The sequence below is a fragment of the Anser brachyrhynchus genome (genome assembly GCF_964034855.1).
Source record: "Anser brachyrhynchus genome assembly, chromosome: 1".
Lineage (NCBI taxonomy): Eukaryota > Metazoa > Chordata > Aves > Anseriformes > Anatidae > Anser > Anser brachyrhynchus.
In genome coordinates this window covers 17,153,321-17,170,357 of record NC_137694.1, presented here as the reverse complement: position 1 = coordinate 17,170,357, position 17,037 = coordinate 17,153,321, and the positions used below count along the sequence as shown (strand labels likewise).

Genomic DNA, 17,037 nt, shown 5'->3' with positions numbered 1-17,037 from the left:
TAAGTAATTAGCATCCAATATGCATGACGAGCACAGGATGCTGATGAGCACTTTCACAGAATGCCTGATAAGGGAGTTTCCTGAGAAATTCAAAAGGTGCTTGGAGAATAGGAAATGAAAGATTAAAGGTTGAACTTGTCTCCCAAACCACATTTTTTAATTACCTAGTTTGTGCTTATCATTTAACTTTTTTTTAAGCATTGAGCCTACGCATACACATACACACAAACATACAGAGCAGAGAACAAGAATGGGACAAGAGTAAACCCCAGGGTGGTCAAAAAAGCCTAAAGCAAGGCCCAGGAACAGGGTTCAGAGAATACACTAAAAATATTCAGAGAATATTTTGTACTTTAGGGTATTCAGAGAATACACTAAAAAACATGTGAGAGGAAAAAAGGAAGGAGACAATTTTTTGTTAATAACAAACACAGCTAAAGACAGGAATGATAACAGTCTTTAAATATGCAAAAATTACCTGCTGGAGAAAAAATCATATCTACTCAGTGACTGGATAAAGTAATGGGTTTCAGCTGCAAGAAGAGATTTAGATCACCAGATACCAGCAGGAGACGGGGTGATGGGGGCGAGGGAGATCACAGCAACAAACTCACTACGCACAGCTTCTGGTGCCAGACTCCCTGCAGCACAGGACAAAAAAAGCACTATGTGGAAGTCAGTGTAATGCCTGTTTTCATGCTGGAAACTTTTAAAATGACAGACCGCTTTTCTCCTAGATACAGTCGATCCTAACTTTGGGTATGACATTGCCTGGGATAACATCTTCAAGTCCTTTTCAGCTTCTGCTGACCAATGACATGAATGTCGTATTTGTGGACAGGGTAGAGGGCAGTGACTATGAAAACACCCCAAAATTTTGCACGGCAATGGATCTAAGTTAAAGAAACATGACAAAAAAAATAAATTAAAAAAATCTAAGATCAGATTCACACACCAATACGCAGTGGTATCTGTATAGACAGAAAAATGACAGATCATTTTTCTCTTCAAAGTACTTCTATAACACCTTCAGAATATTGCAAAGAAATCTGAAAATTCAAAATTTAATTCTGCAGATGAACTGTTTCGTTGCATTCAGTGTTACTAGTTATGTTCAGCTGAACTACACACTGATATACTAAACTAATGCTTTTTAAAGAGTCCCTCACACTAATAAGGAAAAAGTATTATATTTCATGGAACTCTAGATAGATCTGTTTACAAAATGTATGGTTCATTCACTCAAAAACACTTCCAAACTTCTAGTAACACAAGAGTTACAGTAAGAGAACCTCAGTCAGATGCAACGAAGGTTCACTTTGTCTGAACATCAAAAAATTTTCTGGGTATGGAATTACAGAGAATTTAAAAGACTATGTCTTAAGACAATGCTATTAAATACAATAGCATTGTATTTTTATAATGGGAAATCCTTTAAAAAGAGTCTATAAATTAATATACAGATTTAAATAGGAATTATTTACTGGAGTGAAGAAAGCAACTCTATGAAGGCCAAAATGTAATTATAAGTTCTAAAAACAGTCTGTGTATCTGCATATGGAAGGATGAATTTAACAAGTATTAAGACTTCTTACCTGAAACTGTCAAAAAAAAGAAACTGTCCTGCACTTAATTACTTATTATTAAAAGGTGGTAAAAGAGAACTCATTTGAATAATCCTATAAACACTAATATGTTTTAATACATTACGTAGATAACTTTAACAAGGCTAAAGGTTTAACTCGAATAAACATAAAAATGATAAAAACATTCAAGAAACTGTACGTGAACATAAACGTTTAAAAACTTCACAGGTTCAGTTTTTTCAGGGATGAAAGACTGAAAAATTTGTCACCCTCAAGTAAACTCAACAACAATTTACATACAACAATAACTCAAAGTAAGAATAAATTCACACCCTCATGGGAAAAAAATGTTTTAACCTACTACTAGCATTCAACTGAACATCAAAATAAATTCTCGAACTAAAAGAAAAATGGATGGCAGAGGAAATAACTGCTTTTCCATGACATCCTATGCACAAGCCTATGATTGTGGCAGTTTGCTGCAAATCCAAGTTCTACAGTACTGGCCAAGTGTCCTTACAAATAAGGAAGCACATCCTTTTCATTATATCCCACAACATTACAGCAAATAAGGAAGAAATGCATCTAACAAACTTACTGCCTTATTTAAAACAGAACATACGAGTACCATCCACTACTTGTACTTTTTTTTTTTTAGCATAAATTGCCAGATACTGAATTTTAAAAAGCATATTTGAACAGGATGAACTCTGACTGCAACGGTTACAGTACTTCTTATATTCCTTAACTGCTGTGTACATTCCTTAACTACCTTACTTTGCTGCAATCTATAAATTTCCCCGAGAAACTGTAACGTTTACCTGTGGGGAAAACAAACCAATTCTGCATCCTTTTCTCATGATATTCAAACACAGTTTTACATACTATATAGGTATTTATCATTAAATGACACAACATGGGTATATCCTTTCTCTAGGGAAAAAAAAAAACTATACTCAAAAATAGTTTAGTTTATTTCTTTCCTATGTAAGTGTAAGAATGGCAATGTATTTCAGTACAACTGTAATTTAAGGAAAGTAATTCTTTATCTCATAATCAACCAAAGACAGAACATGTAAATCAGTTCAGAAATGTATCTTTAATGACAATTTATAAGTCAAGAAATTGAAAGAAATGTTTTGCTGGTTTTTTTTGTTGTTGTTTTGTTTTTTAATAAAAAACAATGTGCTACAAAAGCATTAAACATTTTCTGTTACTATGAAACTGATTACTTAATGTTTTTCCCCTTCTTTGGTCATTGGTTTTCTTAAGTACTTAATTTTTCACTTCTGTTTTATAATATCCTTTTTACAGAATATGGTAGAAATTCAAAATTTCAGATTTCCCAAATTAGTAACAAGCAAAAAATCCCCCCGCTGATGAAAAAAGATCAATTACTTACAAAAGATGTTTTTACTTCCCTGTCCATGACTGTAATGAAATTGTATTTAAACTGCAACCAAAGCCTATTCAATTAAAAACAATTTCACCATACAGATTTCTGACAACTGTATCTGAATTTGTTTGAATATTATAAAACATTAACCATACATGTTATTTAAAATAAAAGAAAAAGCTGTTTATAACTGTTTAAAGTGCTGAGTCATCTTATTTTGAAAACCTTCTCATAGGTCTTAAGTTGTTACTGATCTGCATCAACAGTATTTGAATGTTAAGCTCCTGACAATTTGTACAACATGTTATCATTGCTTAAGTAATTCCTCCTCTTTTAGCTTTTCTTCCTGTGAGCTCCTTCATAATAAACCCACAAAGTTGTGATATTTGGACGCCAAAAGCCATTAAAGTCATTTCCCAGTCTGTTCGAAAGCATGCTTGAAAGGATTTAGATCTGCAAGTATAAACACCTCTGTGCTTCTGCACTATAAAAGATTATCATTAATTATAACTATACAGAGACCGTGGGGAGAGTAAAAGGAATGCACAAGCCAAAACTAAAATACACAGCTCCCTTCGGAATACACGGCTCTCCCATAGTTACATTAATTGTAATTAACTTTCTTCTTCTTCACAATTTTTTTCCTTTTTACACCCGCCGAAATCTTTTGGCATCTCTTCAATCCCATTTAAATTCTTCTACCATTATTCAAGTTTTTGTTTTTCATTTATTCTCATGATGCAACATTTCCAGTTTGTAGTTTCAAATAAAACACTTTTCAGTAAACTCTCACAACTTCCTCCCAGTACAAGAATATTAGTTTTGTAATTGTTTTCTGAAATGAGACAGAATAATCCACAGAAGATATTTCAATCTTACCAGAAATCTATTATTTTAAGGTAACATTCATATTATCGGTTTCATTATTTTTTTTATTTTTTTTTTTTAATTCTAGGGGTATACATCAAACATCACAAAATAACACACCTTTTTTAAACACTGATGTGAAGGCTGGGCCACAAGTTGTAACATACTTAACAGTATTCTCAAAATACTCTTTATTCAGATGATACGGAAGCATGTAGATTAAAAAAATATGACAGGAAGAAAGAAAAAGGAAAAAAAACCTCAAAGTCTACTTGAAAATATCTGCACTCACAATAACAAGCAGAACAGATAACAGGAAGCCATAGGTATATGGAAGTCTAATCCAGTTATTTTTGCTTTAACAGCCGTAAGAAATTTTTGTACTAGAACAAGGTATTATGTTAGGAAGAGTAAGAAGGTAATCTTATGCTTACAGACATAAATGATTCAAAAAAAAAAAAGTATATGGAATGGAAGTTGGCAATTTTTCAGTTACTATCGCATGCCAACAAAGAAAAAGATCACAAATTTTCATTTCATTTTCTATATAACAAGAAAGGCAGTCATACAGCAGTATCCTTAAGATAAATACAACGAATTCAAATAGTGATACCTGGAAGTAATTACTACCAGTCAAGAGAAATCTTAAGACTGATAAATCCCCGGTTTTGACACCTAGTTTAATCTCTGAGCTAGTGTTTGCTCCTTCAGTAGTTGCTCTTACAGCTTATCTCCATATCCAATCTTTCTTAATCCCTTTGGACACTTCTTTTAAAAAAAAAAAAAAAAAGAAAAGAAAAGAAAAGCTTGTCACCAGAACAGAGATAAAAATGTCTGTTGCTTACCACACTTTCAATAAAAATACAGCAATATAAGTACAAAAACACTGCTTTGAAATAATTATTTAGGTAGGTTAAAGTGACAGCTTCGGGGTTCAGAGCGCACCTACTTCAGATGTCACTCTGAAAATGGAATAGCGTTTTCTAACACTCCAAGTCTGAATTACTCGGATATTTTCTACTTTATTACATGGAAGACATCCCTTTTTATTTGAAGACCTATCAAAATAATGCCGACATATGCAAAAACAGACTAACAAAAAAGAAACATTTGATTTTTTGTTTGTTTGTATTTAAGAACATTTTCCCTTCTCTCCTCCCAAAGGAAGGAAAAGTTTCTTTTTAATATAACACAAATCTCCTGTGAAGGAATATTCGTAACAAATCATTTATGTTTTTTAAGTTGAAATGCCTGAGCAACTTCTAATACGCTCTCAGTACAAATCTACCATTTTCCATTTTGTCTAACTTTTCTGTTCTATTCCTCTTGTTATCACAGTTAGCTACATAGAATGCCTTTTTGCTGAAGACAATTTAAAAGCCTAAGAAAAGCCTAAGAGACTAAGATATCCTTTTTTTTTTTTTAACAGAAATTCATAAGACACTATGAGCAATGAATACCATTACTCAAAACATTAATTTTCTCTTAGGTAAAGAACTAAAAATAACAGGCAATTCAGCAGTTGGATATACTTATTAGAATAATTTTAATGTCTTCCTTTCCACTTTTGACAGGAGCTGTTAACCACAGCCAGCAAAATTTAACTTCGATTAGGCTTATTCCAATTCTGATAGCTCAGTGCTTTTTTTAAAAAAGTATCCAAAGTGAAGTTTTATTTAAAGTGACTTATTTTTTCCCTGGCAGATAGTGAAGCTACGGGAACATCCTATTTCCTCAACTATAACACTTTTATAAGCTAAATGTTCATCACTATTACTACCATACTTCTTTAATCACACTAAAGAGGGTATTTTATTATAGTCCACATTTCGTTCACAATTTTCAGCATATGCCAGTTCATAAGAATAAAACTTCTCAATTTCCAATTTATGTGGTTATGTGAATGAGTTTCAAGAACTTGATTTTGTTTTAATGGACTTTATGAAGTTGACTGGAGTTTTCTCCATTCCTTTACTCTGATGAGACTTCAAACTCTTCGGTTATAAAGATCAATGGAACTACTTCAGAAAAATTTAGTTCATAGGAGACGTGACAGAAGTAACGGTAAAAGCAATTCCACATACGATAAGACAAGCAAATAACATGGCAAAGCTTAGACTGCTTTGGAAAGCAGAGATTTCTATTCATTCTGTCCAGATACACAGAGATCTAGAAGAGCTGAAGCCTCAAGCAGGAACAGGTACCTTAAAGGAGGCTGTAGCGAGGTGGGGGTGGTCTATTCTCCCACATGTCCAGTGACAGGACGAGGGGGAATGGGCTAAAGCTGTGCTAGGGAAGGTTTAGGTTGGATATTAGGAAGAACTTCTTTACGGAAAGGGTTGTTAGGCATTGGAATAGGCTGCCCAGGGAAGTGGTTGAGTCACCATCCCTGGAGGTCTTTGAAATATGTTTAGATGTAGAGCTTAGTGATACGGTTTAGTGGAGGACTTGTTAGAGTTAGGGCAGAGGTTGGACTTGGTGATCTTGGAGGTCTCTTCCAACCTAGATGATTCTGTGGTATCTTGAGGTTCTGAATATAACTTTCAGTTCCTAAACAGCAAAGTCAACTATAAATCTTACCTAAACAATCCAAGTAATTGTAAAATAAAAACCTCTGCATGTTCAAAATAGTCAAAGCAAAAATAAAGACTTTCAGGGGAATTGACAAAAAGAAAGTTTGTGCATCTGTTTTTTTCCCTCCCCCCGCTTCTTTCTCCCTCCCCCCCCTTTTTTTAAGATAACCTTGAAGTTGAAACTGATAACTACAAAATTTATATGCAAAGTGCTTGATCACAATTATTTGTAAAAATGTGTTCAGTCTCAAATTTTTCTCAAAAAAAGCCTGTTAAGTAGACCATATATCCAACATATCAGATGAACTGTTAATTAGCTTGGAAATTTGACCGTATGTTTAAGAGTGAAAACAAAACTGAAACAAAGGTGTATGAGAAGGATTTATTTTGCAAGAGTACTGTCAATTGTAATAACAATAGAGATCATTAAAGACAGTAATAGAAAGTAAATATGCTAGAAATGCAGATTACTTTACCATAGCCTACATCCATCTGTTGAGATGCTTTTATGAGTACTTCCTAACTTAAGTGAAAAATAAGCAGTATTCATAAAGACTTCTTATGAGGGTGCAGCTTAATAAAGCAGCGATAGCAATCTAAGATTTACCTGGCATTAAACAGAGATCTTGCTACTCCCTCCTTTCCTAACTTGCTCTTATCCCCCTATCAACACTGATATTCATCTCTGATCCCATAGGTTAAATTATTCATTTTGTTTTGGGGCTAGTTTCCTGCGGTTTAGCTGAAGCACCAAGCAATAAGACAAGGAGAAATGGCTTCACGTTGCACCAGGGGAGGTTTAAGTTCGGTATTAGGACAAATTTCTTTACTGAAAGTGTTGTGCAGCATTGGAATAGGCTGCCAGAGAAGTGTTTGAGCCACCATCCTTGGTGGCTTCAAGAAACATGTAGATTTAGAACTTCGTAGCATGGTTTAGTGGTGGACTTGTCAGTACTATGTTAAAAGTTGGACTAGATGATCTTAGAGGTCTTTTCCAGCCTGAATGATTCTATGAACTGGTCCACTGCGCTAGAGAAATGTCAATATTGACCAAAGATGGGAGACAGGAATGCAGGTTTGTGGTTGGAAAAGAGGAAGTAAAACTACCCATTTTGACAGCAACTAGCCCCATTTCAGCTGGGTGATCTAAGCACACGGCAAACAAATCCATTTCAGTCCACCTAAACTTGATTTGGAATTACTCAAATATGCAGCTCCACTGTCAAGTTAAAAGAGCGGTAAAATGAAGGCAAGGTACATTAACCTCTTGAAACAGCAACTGGAATGTGGAAGAAGATGAATTCTACAGCATGTATCACTCAATTGAGTTCACACAGTTCAAAGCCCTTACTGGGAACCCAATATATCACTGAATTAAATACATATAGCAATATACTATCACACAACTACACCAAACTGTTACCTGTGCATGTGTGCTTGGCTGTTCATTATTAACACCTTCTCAAAGTTACTTGATTCCCAAGACATACCAGTAGCACGAATTGGGTTAGAAAAACTAGCTAAAATTCTATTAATTAAATACATAAATCACCTCATTTTGACTGAAGTAGATTCAGAGAGAGGTTATGCAGATACACTCATGTATTTGGTACCAAATGTCATCACTTGGCTTGCAGTAGGTTGAACAACTACGGAAAAATAGTAGTGAATAAACTCTCTTACTAGAAAGCCACACAAAGTGCATACCTGGCTAAAGCCCAGCTGTATTTATTAGTGCTTTTACTAGCACACCAGATGAAAACATAGTCCTTAATTGAAATAGTTATAAAGCTCTAAGTCAGAACTAAATGCTCACTACAGGATTAGTCAAATTGGAAGTAAGAAATACGCCAGCAAGTCAGGCTGAAAGATATAGATGATTTTTCCAAAGTAAATAATATCCAAATATAAAAATGAAAGGATCAAAAGATTGAAGACAATTTTTAGGTCATTGCTATCCATTAAAAATAATCTGCATTCCACAAGTCCTTCCATTGTATTTGCCTTCCTTCATCTTCCCCTCATTCCCTGAGACTTTAAAAGTTAAGCATGAGATGTCCTCTGTAGTACTGTTCACATATTCCTTACGGTTCTGTTTACAATGCATCCAAACATAGTGCTTTATTAACTGACCCTAGACCCAGCAATATATTATGGCACTGCTAGCTGACAAATAATTCAAACAAGTCACAGCTAAGTTTTCACATGGATTCTCCTACTTGATTACAGTCAATAGGACATAAAATAGTAAAATTTCTTTGCCAAATTAGGCCTGAAAAACTTTATTAATAAAGAAAATTGCTTAGACATTTGTGTATGGTTCATTTTTCTTGAGTGAGACATACATAAAAACAAACGAACAGCTGAAAAATACAATCTAGCCAATTGCTTCAAAAGAGTACTAAGGCCTTTCTAAAGCACTAAAAACACTAACCTTTAAGTTTGCATTTTTATCTCCTTTGATGCAATGCAATTTACCTGCAGAAAACTTGATTTTTTTCATTACAACACCTCTGAAATATTAGGTGAATATATGAATGAAAAAAAGTCTGAATCACAGTAGAATATACATGTATTTGAAAGTGACTACAACTTAGAATACACTGTTTCTTCACAAGGATCAATCCTGACAGCCTACAAATATTAGTCTAAAAACTGCAGTGACTCATAAGTGGTGTAATTAGTACTCTCCAAACAAAAAGAATGCTTGAATTCCAACTGAGGACTCTGATAGGTGGTACAATATGAAATAAGGAAGAAATAAGACCTGTAAGAGGTCTCATGAAGCTCCTAAATTAAGCAGAACAAGCCAAACCATAAGAAAGAAACAGGATAAAATAAAATTTAACTCCATAAAGGCTATTTATGGAGTTAGGAAAGACCCTGTTAGGACACAATTTCAGCACCTATCATGTCCAGCTGCCAGCCAGTACACACAGAGGACTGATATAGAAGTATGATGACCTCAGCACCATGAACATGCACAACACATGCCTCTGCTTATTTGAGGAGCCTGCTCTCCTTTTCCATAGTACAAAGCAAGAAGGTGGCATCATCATCTAAAAACAAATTCAAATTCTGCTTACTTTACTCATCACAGTCCTCTATTTCTTCAGCTATTCTGCACTACTTCCAAAATACAGTCACTGGACAATATTGGCTTATCAACAGGATGAGAGTTGGGGAACATATTCCTAGAAGTTGAGGAAGTGAACAATGCTGATCTCATAGCAACCTAAGATAATGGTAAATAATTTCTGTGCTATGTTACAGTTTTATACATATATATAGGATGTATGCATGTACTGAATGTTTTTTAATATGTGAAAGTACAGAAGAGAGAAGTGCTTCACCAAGAATTGACAGGTAAGTCAAAAGTTTTAGATCTCTGACCTGATTATGTATGTTGTAGATCTTTACTGAGGCAAACATACGATGTTTTCGGGACTTATGCGGAAGACAGAATTATAGAATCACAGAGGGGCTGATGCTGGCATGGCCCTCCGGAGGCCAGCTGATCCCACCCCTGCCCAAGCAGGGACACCCAGAGCAGGCTGCCCAGGACCACATCCATGCAGCCTTTCAAGATCTCCAAGGAAAGAGACTCCACAAGAAAAATGCTGTCAGTATTTTCAAGACTGTGTGAGCTTTCTTCATTCTTGGCTGCCACCATCCCCCCATCCACTAAATCACACAGATAGCAATATTTCACTCAATTATCAAAGACTATTTCATAGGATATAGGTCATGACAATTTCAGTCAATTTCATTTAATACAATGACTATAACTATAAAATGTCATAGAAATTGTCAAGAAGCAGCACTGTAATACATTTTTGGATGTGCAAACTATATTACTGGTGATTTGCATTAAGGATAGAAAATTTAATGTGATTAAATGGAACTTACGGCATTGAATTTTTACATGATAGAAGAGTGATTTAAATATTTTGAATAGTTTTTCATGAAAGTTTTACAATGAGGAAAAATGAGAAAATATTTTCTTAATACTTTCAACTTGCAAAAAAAGATGTTAAAATGTCAATTATGCTTCACATGTCAGTGCTTTTATGTAAATTTAGTTTGTCTCATAAATCATTTCAATCAAATGTGTAAATAAAAATATTTTAATACACTTGTTCAAAAAGGTATTTATTTGAACAAAAAAGCATTAAAACATCGGAACCTTGTTATTAAATTATCAGAAAAGTTCCAGTGTGTACAAAAATTGCAAATACACTCTTTTCATCTCTCAGACTGAAGAAGCTCCTCATATTCCTGACAGCTCTGTGATGGTAAGTTTTCCAGTATTTCTTTCCTGGTAAACCTGAAGAGAGCAAGGATGATTCTGTCAGTCTTCAACCTCTCGGAGGGCCTATAAGAGGGATGGGGAAAGCATCCCATTACTTCAGTTATAGCTCTATAGTTCATAGAATAACTACGAATATGTATTTTCCACTTTATCACCTCAAAACCCAGTGCATGAGCCCTATTTGTAATTCTCCAGTGACAACTAAATTGATGGAATTAAATAAGAAAGGTGTTTAGATAGGAGAATTAATTATCTCAAATTACTTTAAATACTGCAGCAATCAAGGTTTCACCTCGGTCTTTTAAGAAAAACAATGCATGTTAAAATTTTACTTTCTAATCACCTAAGTAAAGGAAAAATCTTCTAATAGCTATCTGGAGTCACCAGGTTAATACCCTTTGTTTTCTGGTTTACCGCCTTGTTATTCAGAAATCCAGTTTTATTCTAAACAGATTTATTTACTACATAAATATTACAACTCTGGAAAAAAAATCTCTGGTAAAGTAACATCTTTTTTATACCCTATAAATAAACATTGAGGAATTACCTCAGATACAACCATGATGCAATGTTCTGAAACATTACTTCAATTATATTATGAAAATCAGGATTTTAGATACAGCATTCAATGAACTACGAAAAATCAGAATAAATGGTTTAAAATTTAATTATTCTCAGCAGCTATGCTGAAAAGGAAGGAAAGAAAGTAATGATCAGTACAAATTCTCATTTTAAGGGCAGAATCATCACAGAATCATCATAGAATGGCTCGGTTTGTAAGGGACCTCGATGATCATCTAACTACAACCCCTCTGCCCTTGGCAGGGATGCCACCCACTAGGATCACGTTGGCCAAGGCCTCCTCCAGCCTGGCAAGGAAGGAAATGTGACACGGAAGACACGAAAGACTTTCTGTGACATATGAGAGGGAATGTAAAGAAAAGTAAAGGAGTCCCAATGAACCTTTATGTTCTCACAGTAACATTGCTCTGGAACTAAATCCCTTTTCAAATCCATTAGGATTTATGGAGTAATTATTTCAGGCTAATGTCATGGCAGTATTAATTTAAAAAAAAAAAACAACACTGGGCAACAAAACTGCATTTAATGCCTTTTACAAAAGTATTTAAGATTACAAGAAAAATACTTACAAGAGTAAGACCCCCTATTTCCAAAGTTTTCGGTTCATGAGTTCTTGTGAGCATCCTCAAATTCTCTCAAGCTCCTCTACTGCAAGAAGATTGTAGGCAAGATCTCTATCACCACTCCAGTCTTCAGCAGCCTGATTTTTCTTGACTTTCTTTATCCAACATAAAATGATAAAGTGCTATAATAGTGTTCAATTTTCTATTTTCTGCCCTTGACTTGCTACTAACTCCTAATTCCCTCTAGATTCAACACTGCTAGAGGTCGCAAAGTGATCTCACACAGCCATCCCATTTAGCAGTGCCCTCACATAAATCCTTATTATGATGGTGATTTTCCCGAGCTTTTGTCTCTGTGGATGGTGAGTAAATCCATGTCCTCTGTGTGGTTATAGATACAGACACAAGTAGTGAACTACTGAAATGCAAATGTACTACAGAAACATTAGATGCAGTAAAAATGTAGCTGACTCCATGAGCAAGAAATCACAAGCAGCTGTGCAGCGCAATATTTAGGAACAATTTAGATCCTGTAGATCACCACAAACTCCAAGCAACAAGAAGGTGTATAAAGAGAGCAACGGATTGTGGCTTGAAATAGGACTTCCAATCCAGCATAAAATTTCCTCGTCTACCTTACATCAGTAACCAGCCATTAGTCTCATAGCATATCTTATCTCATTAACAAAAATGCTTCTGAAATTGTATCCACATGGATGAGATTCATTTTGATATAAACCTGTATGTTACAACGACACAGAGCTTCCAGGAAAACTGCCCTAAAAGTAATTAGCATTTGTTCTAAAAACGCAGGTTATAATGGTGATGTGTCATGTAAGAGGTTAGGAGTGATAACGTAATGTTAAAAATTCCAAGAAGTTGCTTATTATGGCAGAATAAGTTAAAAAATCTCTAACATTTTTCAATGGAAAAAAAATAAATGAAATCAGCATACGCAATTACCTGGCATTTAAAAAAAAAAAAAACAAGCAAAAAATATGTTTTAAATGCCTTCTTCTCCTAATTTATACCAGAAATGCTAGTCTAACTCTACTATATTTGTGCCTATCTTGGCTGGGTTTGACAACCAAGTTTTATCTTGCTGAAAATGTTACAGTACTCTGCCTTTACTAATTCTGGGGAACTAGTAAGATATTACCAAATTGCTCTTTCGTCACACTTATGCTGCTGGACAGGTTGAAAGAAAACTCTCAGCATTCAAAATATTCAATTTCTACATTCAGTTACTCGACCTATTCTAAATGCGTGAAGCCACATACTAAAATTAGGTACTTCAAGCTGTAATAAACCATCAAAACATCTATGACTTTGATCCTTATAATAAAAAATATCCATGAATCTGATTTTTGGCATTCAGATTTGAATGAAAAGAAATGTCGCTACGCAAATAAGTTATCACTTCCACACATGTCACTTCAATCTTCAAAAGTTTTTCAGTGACATTTTTCAATGGGGTTTTGAATGTCTGTATCAGAGCAGAGAGATTCCCATCACTAGAATAAATATGTCACAGTTGTTATGTGAGATGAAGGATTAAGGTCTCTCATACTTGCCATAAAGTTAAAATAAATAGGACTTTCCTCTCAATAAAATAACTGTCTAAACCACAAATAACTGTGTGTAAGCACCATCAGGATATACTGTGAAATGACCTAATCAGCACAGATTTATTATTAATGGCATTATTAATAATAATAACCTATTATTAATCTTTAGTAAACCTTACAACCTCTTTTTTTTGTTACAGGAAGAGCTCAAAGTAAAAAGTTTTTATCACTTTCAACAAGATCAATCAAGACCCAAGTAATTCAGAACTGCTACACAAAGGTTTCAGTTAAACTGAGAAAAACTCAAAAATCAATAGTCAAAGGAAAGCAACAAATAAAGCAATATCAGGTTCCAACATACCAACATTCACTTTAAAATCAGAGCAAGAAATACGAACTTGAGTAAAAAAAAAATCTAAGGGAAAACAGGTTATTAATAGAACAAATATTAAATACACTAATAGATTAACCACTTTGCCAGGAAACCTGCAATACTGCATTTATTTTTATCTAAATTATTTAAGCACAATTCATACAAACTATTCATATAGTTTTGAATACTTCTATAATTTTACCACGAACCTCAAGATTTTTGAAGTACCTCAGAAATGTTATGTCCCCATTTCAGGTTTAAAATAAAATACACTCTTCATTTTAACTTGAATGTATAACTCAGTGCAACTTGACTACATTAGAAAGACTCAAATCAAAACACTATTTAAAGACAAATCTTGGAATGTTTCTGTACATCACTGCTGAAATAACCACTGTTAGCACTTAGCCAGGACCACTACTATATTCAAGAAAATACGTTCATTTCAGTAATGTTCTCACTAGATAGATATTAGCTTTTAAATTTACTTTGAGAATACAGCTTTTTGAGATTTACACCTTTTCAATGGCATACATCTTTTACGGTTGTTAGTCTTCAAGTTTTGTCTTTCTTCAGTGGAAATTTACTGGAATTGCTCTGCTCTCTGATATGAAAATACTGACAAGCTGGCAAGTACATTAACAATCACCAGGGTCTCCAAATGTAAGATGGTGGTAAAGACAAACTTATTTACCATATTAATTAAATGGTCTATTTAACATGGAATATCAATTCTCTAATCACATCTCATTTGAGCTTCTTATTTCAATTAACAACCCTAAAGTCTACTAGAGATCCTACTGTTCTAGGATCATTAAGAACATTTTCATTATCTGTCAAATGAGGGAGGAAAAGGCAGAAACTGCAAGTACTCTCAGGAGTAGGTTCCTACCCTACTTAAGAGATGATTAGGGAGTAAACAGCAGTAGTTCTCATTAGTTGCTTAGCAATGAAATGTCCCCCTATGAAACAAGAAATGAACAAAGCAAGAGGTGTTGCCATGTAAACGATGGATAATCTTTCATCCACTCAAGGATAATCTGTCCTTCATTAAATCTAATCAGTCTGGATTAAGACACCAATGGGTACCTTGCATAGAGAAGGTAGGAAATGAAGAATCACCTATACAGAGACTCACTGAAGTAGCGAGATAACATGTTGCTCAAGATTACATATAAGCATTGTTTTCATTGTATGTGTGTATGACAAACAGAAATGCAAGGAAATAGTTTTAATTCAAACTATTGTCATTTTTACTATTCATTTTTACTATACCTTTTACATCCACAGTTATAATTGTTAATGAATTGTTGTTAAACATCAATTGAATTACTGCTAATGATTAGCCATACTCTTAATGTTCATAAAAATTTAAATACTAACCTATAAATGCAAAACATCAATAACGTTCTAGTAAGAGATGAGCATTTAACCAGTTTTCTAAATAGAAAAGTTTGCAAGAAGTATAATCACATGTATGGCCACTAACTCAGCAGAAATACATCAATGTATGCTACTACTGGTATTAGAGCCCCAGAAGTTTGATTACTGCTGCATTAATTTTCAGTCCCCAGTTCCAGCTTGCCATTCTTTCAGCCAAGGATCCACTTTATCAGGTTCCTCTTACCTTCATTTTTCTGCCACTTGGTAAAAGGTTTCCTTGTTTCATGGTTGTTTGTTTCTTTTTTTTTTTTTTGCTTGGCTGGTATGTTTTTTGGTGTTGTTGTTTTGGTGGTAGTGATTTTTTTTTCCCACTATTTCATATACAATTTAAATTTTTCACAAAAACTTGTGAATTAGAGGAAAGAAATGAAATGAAAAAGAAAGGATCAGGAGTGACGAATGAGGCACTTCTCAACTACATCTGCAGTTAAGAAATAAAGATGAAAGCAAATGCTGGATTGCCCTTCTTTTGCCAGCTTCCATATCTGACAAACACAACTCTGCCTGCAACTTCTACAGATGGTTTTTGATTGGTTGGTTGGTTGGGTAGGTTTTTTTGTGGGTGGTTTTTTGGACATATATCTGAAAAGTACCTAAACTCTACTGACTATTTACACAAAATCTGATTGCTTGTCAGTGTATATTCAAGAAAACCATACAGATTTATAATTACAAATATTTATAATAATAGAATCCATGTCTCTAATTATGCTTTGATTAGCTAATCCAAATTGATATTCATATTAAAACAAATGTGCTGTCCTAAAACCAGTACCAATTCATAATTCAGTATTATGATAAATCTTACCTATATATTCACAAACGAAGACTACAAAAAAAGGAGTTACAAGATCATTTATGCCCTGAACATATCCACTGGCTGGATGACGTATAGCCCAGATAAACAAAATTCTTTCAAAGATCTGAAAAAGAATTAAAGAAAGTATCAGATAATTTATCAAGTGGTGAGCACATTTTAAACAACATACTGGAAAAGTATGCAAGGACAGATTTGATATCACAGAGTTACAAGTATAAAAATACACTTATAAAAGAATACATGAATGATTGTATTCATAATTAACTGCCAATGTTAATTAAGTTTCTCAGTTATTTAAAAGAAAACATTTTCAGGGTATTAGCACATGTTAAAACCAGCCTTGCATATAATTCAGTTACAGTAGTTACAACAGAGCAGCACTTATTCACTGGAGCTTTTCAAATAATATAAAATTCCTTTCTTCATGATACAGAAATAATAAATCATTTTTCCATGACCATTCATCTCTTTGAGACCAATATTTTATCAATACAGTACCCCTTTTGTTGCTAGGTAACAGAAAGAAGTACTTTACACAATTAATTTTTTTTAATAACATGTCCAATAAAGACTCTGTAATAGTTAAGTTTGCCTAATATGGCAGCATAGAGCTTTAGAATTCAGAAGCAGGTATGCTGGTTAATAAAACATCTGAAAAATCGGGAATGTAGAAAGAAGGCAACCACCTCCCTTACCACATAGCCCCATCCACTAAGTTCTTCTAACTGTACATTGCTTAGGATCTGCAAAAGCTCCCAAGGCCACAACATGCACAGTCTGACTATGGGAAGGGCAACGTGAGAAGAATACGAAGCAGAAGAATCACAGAACTTATATCCAACATCAGTTAGGTCTGCGTCAGGTTGTATCTCCTCTTAACTGTTTGCTTCTGCAAGTGCTATGTTTCTTTGGAAAGCTGCAAATGAGCAGCACAGTGAAAGCTGCTATGTGTTT

At 34.2% G+C, this 17,037-nt stretch overlaps 1 protein-coding gene and 1 long non-coding RNA gene across 2 annotated transcripts in view; both read right to left on the bottom strand.

Moving 5' to 3' along the window:
• The window catches only part of TBC1D22A (TBC1 domain family member 22A), a 174,574-nt gene that overhangs the window by 118,659 nt on the left and 38,878 nt on the right, over window positions 1-17,037 (bottom strand). The window contains exon 8 of the mRNA XM_080602568.1: window positions 16,072-16,186. Within this exon, the coding sequence (XP_080458694.1) occupies window positions 16,072-16,186 (115 nt within the window). The remainder of the gene's footprint in view (window positions 1-16,071; window positions 16,187-17,037) is intronic.
• Window positions 8,689-16,065, bottom strand: LOC308199096. Its single transcript, XR_013954386.1, has 3 exons — window positions 15,448-16,065; window positions 11,886-11,964; window positions 8,689-10,797 (listed from the first exon to the last, which is right to left on the bottom strand). It is a non-coding gene; the product is annotated as an uncharacterized lncRNA (long non-coding RNA).